The sequence below is a fragment of the Hemitrygon akajei genome, chromosome 29 (assembly GCF_048418815.1).
Source record: "Hemitrygon akajei chromosome 29, sHemAka1.3, whole genome shotgun sequence".
Lineage (NCBI taxonomy): Eukaryota > Metazoa > Chordata > Chondrichthyes > Myliobatiformes > Dasyatidae > Hemitrygon > Hemitrygon akajei.
This window is the reverse complement of record NC_133152.1, coordinates 8,049,346-8,063,230: the sequence shown is the minus strand read 5'-3', so window position 1 is coordinate 8,063,230 and position 13,885 is coordinate 8,049,346. Positions and strand designations below refer to the sequence as shown.

The following is a 13,885-nucleotide window of genomic DNA, read 5'->3' as shown; positions in this document are numbered from 1 at the left end:
CTCAGAGGGCAACTCATGAAGTTCTTCCACTCCTCTCAAAGTCAATTTCTCAGGCTAAGCAGAAGATTCAGAGAAGGGGTCCCTCACCCAATCATACAATTTTGTTCTTCGGTTCTTCCAGATGGTTTTCAATAAGACTTTCTGATTTCCTTCCTCACTCTCAAGCCCAAGCAGCAGTGGAAACATTTCAGAATTTCCTTTTGCAGCATAATTTTTCCAAAGTTTCAGTTTCCTTTTAAATCCAAGAATCTTGTTACTTGAAATCAAAACATTTTCTCCAGGGCCTTGTAGAGACTTGTTCAACTGGTTCATATGATGAAAAATGACTGTTAAATAGGCTAGTTTCTGCAGCCATTCTTCATCTTCAAAGAACTTAGCAAAATTTGGCCTACTGTTATCTTGAAAGTACTCCTGTAATTCAGCTTTCTGCTCAAACACCCTGTGGAGAACACTTCCTCTGCTAAGCCATTGGATTTCTGTATGTAGCAGGAGATTGCTGTGCTTTTTGTCCAGGTTTTCACAGTTTTAAAAACATTCTTGAGTGAACTGGTCTTAAAGCTACTAAATAGCTTGCTTCCTGTCCTTTTACTGACTGTGACTTTAACTTCAAAAGCTTTACTCTGTTTGTTTTGAGATTCCAATAGATGTTTAAAATAATCAGCCCTTTTACGTGTCATATGGCTGTGATTTGTCTTCAGTTTTGCTGGAGCCATTGGTACATTTGTAAGTTGTTTGCCACAGACTAGGCACAATGGAACAGGACAACTTGGATCACCAGTCCAAGAAAAACCCATTGATAAGTAACTTTCATTGTAAAGATATGGTACTGGCTGATGACTTTAGTTCCACCCACTGCTTTTGTCTTCAGGACCCAGAAGAGGCAGGTGGACTTTGTCTGGGGCAACAGGAGGCATTGGGTCTCTGCTGTGGTCCTGAGTCTTCTGGTTGAGGAGGCCGGTCAGTCATTGTTGTGCATGAGCACCCAGCTGGTGGCCCTTACCCTGCAGATATACCTGTGTAGCGACCACCCTCTGAGACGGCATGCACAGGTGATGCACTTCCTCCACCGGGAGCACTGCCTGCAGCATGCATGGGGCTTCCAGCGGACAGCACCAGCCGTGCACTCTGAGGGAACTGCCTTGCGTTTAACTAGAGCTGTTGAGGATTTGGGGTCTAGTCCCGTCTCAACAGGGTGCCCCTGCACTGGTGGGGGATGGTGCTCTATCTGTGAGGGGGACTGCTACCCATGTCAAGGGAAGTGGAGGGGTTCCGGCTGCACCTCCACCTGATGGGCCGGAAGTGTTTGTCGGACCCAGGCCTCCGAACACCCACCGTGTCCTTCGGTGACGCTCTTGTACAGGTTGCCCTTGCATACCTTTCACTTAATTGCCTTTGTTTGCCAACCAGACTCACCTTGGTGCCCTGTTTTACCAACTGTCAGCAGAGGAGGTCCCCAGTGGAAAGCTGTTCCCTGTGCATTGGGGACCTGCGGTGGAAGGTGTTGCATAGAGCAGTACAGTCGGCACTCCTTATCCGCGGGGGTTTGGTTCCGGGACCCCCCATGGATGCCAAAAAACGCGGATGCTTATAGAAAATGGCATAGTATTTGCATATAACCTATGCACATCCTCCTGTATACTTTAAATCATCTCTGGATTACTTCTAATTCCTAATACAATGTAAATGCCATGTAAGTAGATGTTATACTGTATTGTTTAGGGAATAATGACAAGAAAAAAAAGTCTGTACATGTTCAGTACAGAGGCAACCATCGTAGCTCTTCTGGGAACACTGATGCCACCTCGGCATCAGCCGATCCCGATTCTCCCGTGATCTTTAAGTTCTGAGGCTGTAGCACTTTATGTAGCTAGCCAGCCATCCCTTAATAGCCTTAAACTCCTTCCTCTCGCTCACAACACAAGTAGCGAACGATCGAGACGCGAGGCGATCAATGCTCAACTTTCAGGTTTTTCCGATCCGCGGTTGGTTGAATCCATGCATAAGGAGGGCCGACTGTACAGTGCAGCAGGTTCACTGACACCCTGTCCACCTGTCCATTCTGTGACGTCAGTGTACCACCCATATGCGGAGTGTGAGGTTGCAGCCCCTACTTGAGTTTCTGAAGTGGCTGCTGCTCAGATTGTGGTTGCGCTTCAGCCCCGTGCTCCTTATTTACTGGCACCCAGTGTGGAAGGGGGTGGGTGGTGAGCAGGATCTATTGGTGGGCTTGCTCCTAGGTCTGCCAAAAATGTTCATTCATGGGTAAAGGTGGCAGACAGTCGAGGGCTCTGCCAGGGCTGACTGCCTGCCCCTCTTCGGAGGATACGTTCGTGGCCAGCTGTCCTTGGAGAGGGAGCATGCATTCACAATGGGTACAGTGGGGAGTTTCCTGGAGTGGTGTCTCTCCCCCCGCCCCCCCCCCAGGAAATTGACTGTTTTATAGACAACAACACACACAAAATGCTGGTGGAACACAGCAGGCCAGGCAGCATCTATAGGGAGAAGCGCTGTCGACGTTTCAGGCCGAGACCCTTCGTCAGGACCCTCTATAGAACTCTATAGAACCCCGGATGAGAAACCCTCCTGTAGACAGTGGTCTGGGCTTATGTACAGTTGCCAGGTGTTTGTGAAGAGGACATTGGCAGATGAATGGGAGGAGGGGCTTAAAGTATCTTTGCCTTGTTGGTGTCTAGGCTGATACAAGTTGGTTCACTAGGTTTATTCCCTTCAGAGCAGCTCAGATTCAAACGCATTGCTGTTATTCGGACAGCTTATTCAGTTCCATTTATAGAAATACAAACAAAGTATTATGGTTTATTTGAATAGTGAAATAGGCATGAGGTTGTTAATTTATAGATTCTTTCACTTTTTTGACTACATAAGCTGTAGAAAGGAAGGTTAGAAGTTACAAAAACTGTGCAAATACTGGTCATAAAAATTAATTTGAAGGGAATTCTTGCCCCACCCTCTTTCCCATATATTTAGATTCCAATTGCATCTCCCCGATCCAACCGCAGTTTCCTCCGGTTGTAGATCTGTTTCCCAAGAAACCAAGAATGTGGTGGTGAGCTTGTCTCTGTGTTGACATCAAACTGGGAAGAGCATATGTAAATGGACCAGGTAGGAAGGAAGTGGATCTCAGAGCATGTGATGATTTTGATCATCGGAATTCTATAGGCTTAATTATATTCTTGTACAGATGTTGGCAATTTGAGAAATAGAGGAATAGGGATTATCTAGTGAAGTTATTTAAGTGTTTATGCACACACAGCTATATATGTCTCGTCTCAAGAAATAACTACAGTATATCATGAAGAAAATAAACTACTAATAAAATAACAACTGGTTTCACCACCTAGTATTACTTTTTAGGAAATTAAAACTAGTTTTAAGAACTGCATTTTATTGTTACATATGGCTTCTTCATGAACATGCCAAATAGACACTTCTTCAATTGGAACTTTCAGAATATTAGTTTTCTGATGCAAGTTTGATTCAGCAAATAGAAGAAATGGAGTAGCATTTGGTCAGTTCAATCCCCACCAAAAACAACAATAACAACTTGCATTTATAGATCATCTTTAAAAGAGTAAATATCTTGCCTAGTTCAAACTTGATGAACTAATTGATACAAAAGACTAAAATGCTTCTATAAAATAACTTCTCATAAAACACGACTGAAACAGTTGTCAGTTGATGTGTACATGTGAGTTTGGGTTGCAGGAGAGGCAGAACAAAGTATTTCATGTTGTTGATGTATACTATTGGGGGAAAAAGACTAAGATAATTTTGAATCTTTTTTAAAAAAGCAGCATAGCTATTTTCCTGATTGTGAAATAAATTCTTGTGCTTTTTGTGTCCTTTTATTCTACTGAAGACTACAGCGTCATTAGTGTAGTCATATTTGAAAATATATACACTTAATTTGCAAAATATGTTGCGGGTTCTTCTACTTTTCATCATTATATTAAGACTCTTTGGATTTTTGACTGTTTATGAGTAATTATTAGAGGGACAAAGAATTGCTTGGAAAGATAGCCAAAATTCTGCATAGAAAGATCCTTCAATAAACAGTAACTGTTAACTTTCTCATTACTGAAGTCACAGACACGTTGTTGCCTTTAGGGTCTGAAGTTTTGTGGGCGAATCTTCATTTCAACGTACTTAAGTGAGTAACTTGAACCATGCCAGCCGTACCATGTAATGCCATCAGAGTGGTAGGTGTGCTGCCCTTGACGATAGTAGACTCCATTCAGATTGGAATCTGTGCAACAGTTGTACCAATAGCCACCTGCAGTTAAAAGAATTCCAAACTATTAAGTATATTGTGAAAGTTCTGAATTGTTAATGTATTTCAATTACATTTAAAATTGATGTGAGAATAAGATTTCATTCTTGTTCCCATTTCACGTATTGCCTGCATATTTTGTACACTTTTTGTTTTACCTTGTGTAATTAAATAGGTATCAATACAGCATTTGAAATTGGCACAAATTAGTCCAGTGCAAGATGACATCTTGTTTCTTTTGTTTAACGATTGGCACATACCTTTACGGAATTGTACACAGTTGTCCACACATTTGTCATTGTCTTTGTCCTTTGTGCTGAAAGCTGTGTTGTTGTGGTACCTGAGGGAGTCCCGGCCAGCTGTCCCATTATACTTTCCAATTATTAATTTATAGCTGTTTACTTCATTGCTTATTGAAAAGTAGCTGTATTCTGCATAACGAGTCTGTCCTTCCCAATCCTGCAATGATATGAAATATTTGTAGCTATATGGGCCGATACCAGCACACTATAGAACATTATTGATTTATATATGCATGCATTTACAGTAGGTATTTAATTCTTTTAGCAAAAACATTTAAATTATAAATTCTTTTTTTACAAGTTGAATTTTCATGTGCAATATTTGGTCATAATCTGGAGAAAATATATAACAGAATATTCTAAAGAGTTACCTCCATGTCAATCCTGAGGACGCTTGGCTGTCTGGTTAATCGAAAGATATGCTCATTTCCCAACCAGAAGTCCCCACGGATGTTCCCAAATCCTTTTTTGTATTGCTTCCAGTCACGATTAAAAGAACTGAGACCAGACTTGCGACGTTGTATAACAGTCCAGCCACCACCATCTGTGTCCATGTTGCAGTACACCTACAACAGGATTTGAATAGAAATAGGCAGCATACATCAATGAATGTGAAGATGAAGGTTTTCACTAATTTAAGAAACTGAGCATATTCAGCAGCTTGGGCTGGCCCACGAACATGATTTTGATACCACATGGAGAATTTTGATTTGGTTGTGTGTTGGGTACCATTATATTGAATGCATTATGTATGTGTATTAGAAATACAGTTTTGTTTTAATAACTTTCAGGATCTCTATCACAATTTTTAAGTTCTGTCAGAACATATTTTCATCTTTATGTATTTTTTTAATCTGGAAATTCAAGAGGTCAAGCAAAAACAAAAGATACAGATTAAAAGATCATGATGGCGAGATAGCGTCAAGTCAGGATAATTATACTTTGGTCTGTGAGGCTAAGTGCAACTCCAGTGCCATATTTAAATTTGCAGAAGACATTGATCAAATCAAATGTGATGATGAATTAGCATACAGAAGGGAGACTGAAAATCTGGCTGAGTGGTGCCACAATAACAACTTCTCACTCAATGTCACCAAGACCAAGGAGCTGATTATTGACTTAAGGAGGAAACTGGAGGTCCTTGAGCCAATTCGCATCAGGTTAGAGGTGGAGAGGGTCAACAATTTTAAATTCTTTGGTGTTATCATTTCAGAGAATCTGTCTTGGGCCTAGCACGTAAGTGTCATTATGAAGAAAGCAGAGCATCTCCTCTCCTTCCTTAGAGGTTTGCGAAGATACGGCATGACATCTTAAACTTAGACAAACTTCTATAGATGTGTGGTGGAGAGCACACTGATTGGTTATATTACGGCCTGGTATGGAAACACCTTGAATGGAAAATCATACAAATGTAGTGGATATGACCCAGTCCATCACAGGTAAATTCCTCCCCACCATTGAGCTCATCTACCTGGAGCGCTATCACAGGAAAGCAGTGTCCATCATCAAGGACACCCACCATTCAACTAGGCTGTGCTCTCTTCTGGCTGGTGTCACTAGGAAGTTCAAGAGCCTCGAGAGCCACACCACATTTATTTATTATTATTATTTATTTTTCTTTTGTATTTGCACAGTTGTCTTTTGCATTTTGGTTGTTTGTCCTGTTGGATGCGGTCTTTCATTGATACTATTATGTTTCTTGGATTTACTGTGTATTCCCACAAGTAAATGGATCTCCGGGTTGTATATGGTGACATATATGTACGTTGATAATAAATTTATTTTGAACTTTGACTTTAATGTTAAGACAAGACAATGTTTCATTTGTAAACACCACCTAAAACATTAACTTATCCATTCTCTGAGGCTTATTGGTTACCTACAACTTTTGGTGCTTGTTTTTTGCTGACAATTAGTTTGTTTCATAGTTTCCTACAATTATAAATCAATTCAATAAGTTTAAAACACACAAAATCTGGAGGAACCTATCAATGGTCTCTACCTAAAATGTGGACTCTTTATTCCCGTTCATAGATGCTGCCTGACCTGTTGAGGTCCTTCAGCATTTTATGTGTGCTGCTCTGGATAGCCAGAATCTCTTGTGTTTTAAAGTAGCCATGGTAATTTTTAACTACAGTGCTTAATTTTGGAAAAAGCATCAGAGTGTACAAAAAAATCATTACTGAAGAGCAGGCAGCTTTTGCCAGCACTGCTTCTCTCCTGCTGCACTGGTAATTGAATTTTAACCTCAGGTCCCGGGGTAAAATGGTTAAAAGGTAAAATACATAAAACCTCTGGCAAAACTTGCTCTGTTTAAAAACAGTATTGTAAAATGAGGTAATGTTTTACTATTCATTGACCATTTGCAGGAGTCTAAGAAGAAAACTGATAAATAATAAATGTTCTGGTCGTTGGAGACAATATAACTACAGTAATAAACATGTCCAAAAGACAACATAAAGAAAAGTAAAAGAAATTTATTTTGAAACGCATCACCTCTAGTTCAGGAGTTCCCAGGAACTCATCTGCAGGCAGTTTATACACACCAGATATACGATAATTTTTTTGGTATAATGTATTGCAGTCATACAAGGCATCTGTAAACAGAAGATTAAGGATTACATTAGTGCTTCAGAGCTGTTGAGTTTTAAACAATTTCAACTTGCAGTTACATTGAATGGAGTGGCAAATTTTGGTAGTGTTTCTAACTTTGTTCCTGTACGTATGGTCTTTTTCTATGTTACAGTATTGAAAGAAATCTGTTTATCTATGATGCCCACTCAAGCTAGAAGTCTTGTTATGTTCTATTCTCTAATGCTGTCGATGAAGCTGGACAAAATAAAGCTATAGGAAAACAATTTGAGAAATATGCTGACTTTTAAATCTCCAATTTATTTGTTAGCTGTGGGAATCAATATACTTTAGAAAATGTAGTATATACATTCATTGGCCATTTTATCGGCTGCCGAATGAAGTGGCTACTTGATTATGTTCTTCTGCTGCTGCAGCCCATCCACTTCAGGATTCGTTGAGTTGTGCTTACAGAGATGCTCTTCTGCACACCATTGTTGCAATACGTGGCTATTTGAATTACTGCCACCTGCTTGACAACTTGAACCAATCTGGCCACTTTCCTCTGACCTCTTTCATTAACAAGGCATTTTTGCCCACAAAATTGCTGCTCACTGGATTTTTTTGAGGGGTTTTTTTTTGCACCATTTTCTGTAAACTCTAGAGAATGTTGTGCGTGAAAATCTCAGGAGACCAGCAATTTCTGAGATACTCAAACCATTCTGTGTGGGACCAACATGGACAAAGTCACTTAGATCCCATTTCTTCCCCATTGTCATGTTTGGTCTGAACAACAACTGACCCTCTTGGCCACGTCTTCATGCTTTCATGCATAGAGTTGTTGCCACATGATTGGCTGATTGGATATTTGCATTAACGAGCAGGTGAACCTAATAAAGTGGCCACTGAGTGTATATGTCAGCCACTTTGTAATTTTCATATTTAGCCCATGGACATTTATTAAAAATCTTCCCTTTAATTTGTTTCTTAATTAAGGAATCATTCACTGAAATGAAGGATTGGGAACCCATTGGGAGACTGTCTTTTACACACAGGTCCAGGAAAGCCATTACATTTAACAGCATTTCTGACTGGGTGATAGGAAAGATTCTCTGCAATGAACGAAGTTGGGAAGGGAGGGGAGAGGTAACCACTTAAACACCTGTGCACTTCCATTTGCTAACAATAGTCATTGGGTGAATAACTTAAGTTTCATTTTGCATTTTATTTACTGCATCCTTACAAGGAGATTGAGAAGCTTATGACTTTTTATCATGCAAGAAATTGGCTTTCCCTGGGAAGTTCAAGCTTTACTATAATTACTGCTGTATGAATTTTTACATAATGTAGCATTCTTTAGGAATCCAGCCTCTTCTGGGGGAGCTATGCACATCTTTATGTTGTATTACCATCTAAAATTTATTTCCAGTAAGTTCATTTATTATCCCGAAATTAGAGCCTTTTGCATTCGCCAAATTATGATACTCATTCTTCCTGTTTTATTCTTTGTTTAATTCATTTTTCTGTCCATACTCATCAGAATCTACTTTCAATAGAATGTAACAGAAGGCTGCAATTGGCCATTTTATATTGTGCTCAGGGCGTCAAATTAATTAGTTAATCTTTAGAAGTGAAGCAGCCCTGGCTAGTATCAGATATCTGCTGCAGTCGTTCTGCAAAAAGTGTCAAGGTTAGTGTTGTCCCAACTGATATTACTTGTGTACACTTTTAATGATGCCAGTTTTATGTCTGTTTGTAAATGGCATTAACTGAATTGGGAGCAATAAGGGTGTATTACATACTTTAAATGTAATGTTAAGAAAATAGTGTAGTGCTATCTCTTGGCCATAGCAAGTGATGAGTATTTTTTAATGGACATCTGAATTTTAGATCCTGAGTAGTAATCAAAGAATCTGACCTTGCATTAGAATTGTTTTCATGTCAAATTATCAGCCTGAAATTTCAACTTTGTTTCTCTCTTTGTATTGCCTGTACTGTTAAGATTGTCAAGTGTTAACGTCAGTTTTCCAGTGCCTGTAGTTCTCTGCTTCCTGATTCTTAACTTTCATTTTGGGTGTAGTTTGGAATGAGCCTAGGGACCTGTCTACTAGATGTGATAATTGGGTGGCAAATGAATTGTGCTTTTTGTGGGAGCTTGTGTGTACATTAACGGCATTCTTCTGTCTGCTCTGTGTCTATGACGTATAGTGTGTACACTTTTGAAGCATGTAGAAGTACAGTATTTATGTGAAGTTTATACCTTTTCATGCAGTTTTTCCTTGGTTGTAGGAGGATATCTGAAGAACTTGATCATTTGAATCCTGCAGCTGGGTTTTTATAGAAGCAGGGTTCAGTACAGCAGAGTTATTTACCAAAAGTTAATTTTGTCTCAATGTAAACAATGTACAAGTGTCCAGCAGTTGGGTTTTTATAGGGGCAGGCTTCAGCAGAGCATTGCTAGTTGGCAACAGCTAATTTTGTCTCAATGAGAACAATGTACAAGCACAAGAGCTGTGAACAACTGTCATAGTTAATGTTCTTCTGGACCATTAAAATATTTTTTCTGTAGTCAGATTTATTGTATATTTTGTGAATCTGGTAAACTCAATTCCAAATTCATATTGGTGTAGTATACTAAGGTCTAATCGTGATGTATTATTTCTGGATTAATTATGTATTAATACTGAAAGATAAGTCTTATTTTCTGTACCGTACTGTGCCAAAGTCTTTGGCATATATATGTAACTAGGGTGTCAAAAGCTTGGCATAGTATTGTATGTTATGTCTTTCTAGTCACCTGATAACACCATGGAGCTGATACAAAGCCAAGTACTCTTATTTCTGTTTCCTGACCACCTTCCTATTTTATTCCATCACTTAGGCAAAACATACAGTACTGTGCCAAAGTGTTAGGCATTCCAGATATATGTATGTGCATATGTGTGTGTATATATATGACTTTTGCACAGTACTGTATGTTTTGCCTAAGTGATGGCAGGTCAGTGCTGGATTAGACACACAATTCTGTAGCGCAATGTTGTTCAAGTGTTTTCATCATTTAAAAAATTGGCTAAGTAATTTTAATAATAAAATCAAATTACAAACTGGTATTGTGGAAATAACTGGAAGAGATGATTCAATTTTATCAATTGGTTGCTTTTGACATGCAATCATTCATGTATGGAAACACAGCAGATAATTTGTGTAAAGTAACGAGCAACAAACAGCAATCAGATTCATATTGGATGAGAGGAAGTGTTGGCCAAGATGTTGATCAAACACTTTTGCTTTGGAGTAACTATCACAAATGCAGCATCAATTTGACACTTCATGTTGATGATGTTCTTGGCAATATAGCAGTTGCTAGCACGGAATTGTCTTGTCAATGTAGTGTGGTAGCTGGATGATGATTTTTGGCTAAGTGGAATACTAACACTGATCCAAGCCAATACTTTTACACCACTGACATTGAGTTGGTGCAGATAAGTGAATGAGTCTTCATCCATGGTAGAACTCCAAGTGTAAACAACCCAGCTCTTACATTATCCCTCCACTGTGTATTTAAGGAAATTAGGATCTAAATATATATTGTTACGTTAAGGATATTACTTTCAAGGAACTAAATATTCAGGGATTATTCACTGCAGAATGCATCATATTAGTAGAAGCTGAATTCTGCTGTTTATTGTAAAAGAGAGAAGGTAATGAATTGGATTTTTTTTCCAAAAAAGACACAAATCATAAAACTATGAGATTTCCTCTTAGATATCCAGGTTCCTCCTGGTGGCTGTTCACATGGGATAAAGTGCAAAGCAGGAGCCTTTCGTACATTATTTAAGTCCTCAGTCACATTCTGAAAATAATCTGCTTTGACAGCTAGTGAGAATATATGACCCCAGAAATTTCTTGAATGATTAGATCAGCTGTCTGAAAGAATTCCATCCAACACTGGGCTAGAACTCTTGTCTTCTGTTATTTGCACTACTTGTCTTCAGTAGAACCAAGCTTCAGAAGTGAAGTACGGTAAAATATTCACATGGTACTTTAAAGTGCATTTCATGTGTTCAACAGTGGGCAGCTTTCTATCCCCAAAGGCATAGATTGTACCATTCCTGAACTCTGACTGAAAGGTACTAATGTCAAATACATCTAATGGTGTTAAGCCAGTAATCCCTCATCACTAGCCTGCCCGCTGCAATTCTGAGTTGTATTAAACCTGTAGTGTTTGTGCTTCAAGGCTGGAACACAAGCACTTCTGTTACTACATAGTTTCAAAATCCTCAGAAATTTGCTGCTTGACAATATTTCATCAAATGTTTTTGAACTTACTTTTCTCTTTCAAAGTTTTTCAAGTGAGTGAAAAGAAGAACAATCCTTATACCCTCATATCCCTGGTACAATCCTAGTTCGTATTCAGGGTAATATTGTTAAGCACACAGGGTCAAGGCCTGCAGTCTAAATTTAGATTTAGATTTCATCCATGATAGAAATTTCTTTTGGAGTTTATTATGAATCTTGCAAGGCACTGTTAAGCCTTATAAAAGGTAAATAAATATATAATTATATATCCACCCATCCTTTTAATTGAAGTTGCTTAAAACAATTAATCAGAATAATATAAATGACTTCAGCATTTAAGTCTATGTTATGACAGAAAATTGATTGTTTTGGATGTGTGTTTCTGGTTATATTAGTGCATATGGTCTGGTGCTCAAAGGCACATTGAACTCTAACCATGGTCTAGCACAGTTACCTTGAGCTATTTCACCTCTGTACAGTTGCAGTTAAGTATATTGCCCATAATCAATTCCCTTGAAGAAGCTACTTTGTCTGCCTACTCATGAAAGTTGACAATACGTAAATGAATCCACAGTACAGATTCTCCACTCCATTTAGAAGCTAAATTGAATCAGATAATTTCAAGGAATACATTAATGTAACACTATTAACTTAAGAGGGTTTGGTAAATGTATCTGGGGTGAGGACTGCAGTGTCTTGGAGAACGGTGATTGTAGTTTTCATTTCAATAAAAATTCCTGATTGTTTTCGTTTTACATTAACATTGCTGCAAATTTTTGAATTATTTATGATTTTGATCAGGGTTTAGATCAAGAAAATTGAAAATTCCCAGTCAATCTTATACGATTGGACTTGGCTAATTGGACATGTGGTTTTCATTTGTTGCGTTTTCTTAATGATCAGTTTAAGTGTCTTGGAATATTTTACTATAGATTAATGTCAATATATAAATCTAAGTTGTTCACGTTTGACCAATAAGACTGGTTACCAATTGTTTCACCATTTAAAATGTCGTGATTGGCTTTCTGTAAATCTAGTGAAACAATCCATGTGTTTTAAGTAACATTTCCTTTCCAGATGTTCCCCCCCCTTACCTGCCGATGTCTGTGTAACTGTTTGAGCAGCCTGAAGCTGAATAATGTCGATCCGGTTGTTCACTTCGGAGTATTTCCCTTCAGCTTCTGTAATGCGGGATTCAATCTGACGACAGCTATTCTCTACTTCCATCATCTGCATGACAACATTTATCCAGTCCGTCTCCTGTTTCCTACTTAGTTCGGTCAGAAGGCCTGTCAGATTCACCACCTGAATCTTCACTTCTTTCAGCTCATCGCAGCAGGTGACGAGCTTGGAAAGGTTTGCCCCTCCTGCAGCCCCCCTTCTCCGGGGTGCTTTCTGAACCCGGCTGGTGCATGGGGGAAAGTTGGAGAGCAGAAAAATTAATGAGAAGAACCAAAGGAACATTTTGTCTGGCACTTTTTGAGATTAAACTACTGTTTATCTTTGGGGAGCAAAACACTTGCCACTGTTTGATGACTTTTGCCAAAACTTTACAGCACAGTATCAAATGTACCGATGCTCTGTTCAGCTGCTTGATCAGAGTGCTTTAAAGGGCAGGCTTGTAGGGCTTCTAAAAATGTTGCTCTTGTCCACGTTTCATTCAGTGAGTGTAAATTTCCTTGAATTATCAGTTCTCCTGCAGTGTCCTCTTCAGAAAATGTAACCAGTCTTGAGACAATCTAAAGGCTGCATCTTAAATATCTAATATATGTGCTCCTCCTACTCATTGCGTGCGTGATAGGCTCCGCCTCATCCATCTTAAAGTGCTGACAGGAATGTGAGCTGGAGGAACTGTCTTTTGTTTAAGTTTTGGCAAGGGAAGGCCTCCCAGCACTGTTGATTTTTCTGATATCAGATTACTAGGGCTGGGAGAGGGAGGTTAAAAACCCCCAAACTATGCATAGTTTTACTTACTTGTTGTTAATATGTGGTGAGTTAAGATATTAATCACAATATTTGGGAAAGTTCCAAAACTGTATGCAGTAGCATAATAATTACAAATTTAATTGGGCTTCAGTGATATTTTAACTATAAAAGCTAATATACAGAAAACATTTCTTCTAAACTTAGTACCAAAACACAACCAAATAATTTTTTCAGGATTTGGGTATTGCTGGAGAGGCTAACATTTAATGGCCAGACTTCAGAAGATAGTATAGCACTTCCAGATACTGAATGGCCTGGGGAGAGAGTAGATGTTTCCATTAGTAGGAGGGTCTTGAAACTGAGAGTACAGCTTCCAAATAAAAGGGACATCCCTTTAGAATTAGATAAGAAATTTCTTCAGTCAGAGGGTAATAAATCTGTTTAATCTGTTTCCACAGAGCACTGTGGAAGCCGTTTTAATGGGTTTATTTAAGACAGA

At 38.8% G+C, this 13,885-nt stretch overlaps 2 protein-coding genes across 4 annotated transcripts in view; one reads left to right on the top strand and one right to left on the bottom strand.

The window, feature by feature from the left end:
- The window catches only part of mtor (mechanistic target of rapamycin kinase), a 319,886-nt gene that overhangs the window by 164,272 nt on the left and 141,729 nt on the right, over nucleotides 1-13,885 (top strand). The gene's annotated exons all lie outside the window — the stretch shown is intronic.
- LOC140718214 (angiopoietin-related protein 7-like) lies at nucleotides 2,785-13,195 on the bottom strand. Its single transcript, XM_073031669.1, has 5 exons — nucleotides 12,555-13,195; nucleotides 7,087-7,187; nucleotides 4,962-5,156; nucleotides 4,549-4,747; nucleotides 2,785-4,291 (listed from the first exon to the last, which is right to left on the bottom strand). The coding sequence occupies exons 1-5, from the start codon at nucleotides 12,922-12,924 to the stop codon at nucleotides 4,122-4,124; spliced, it is 1,035 nt and encodes a 344-aa protein (XP_072887770.1). The 5' UTR covers nucleotides 12,925-13,195; the 3' UTR covers nucleotides 2,785-4,121.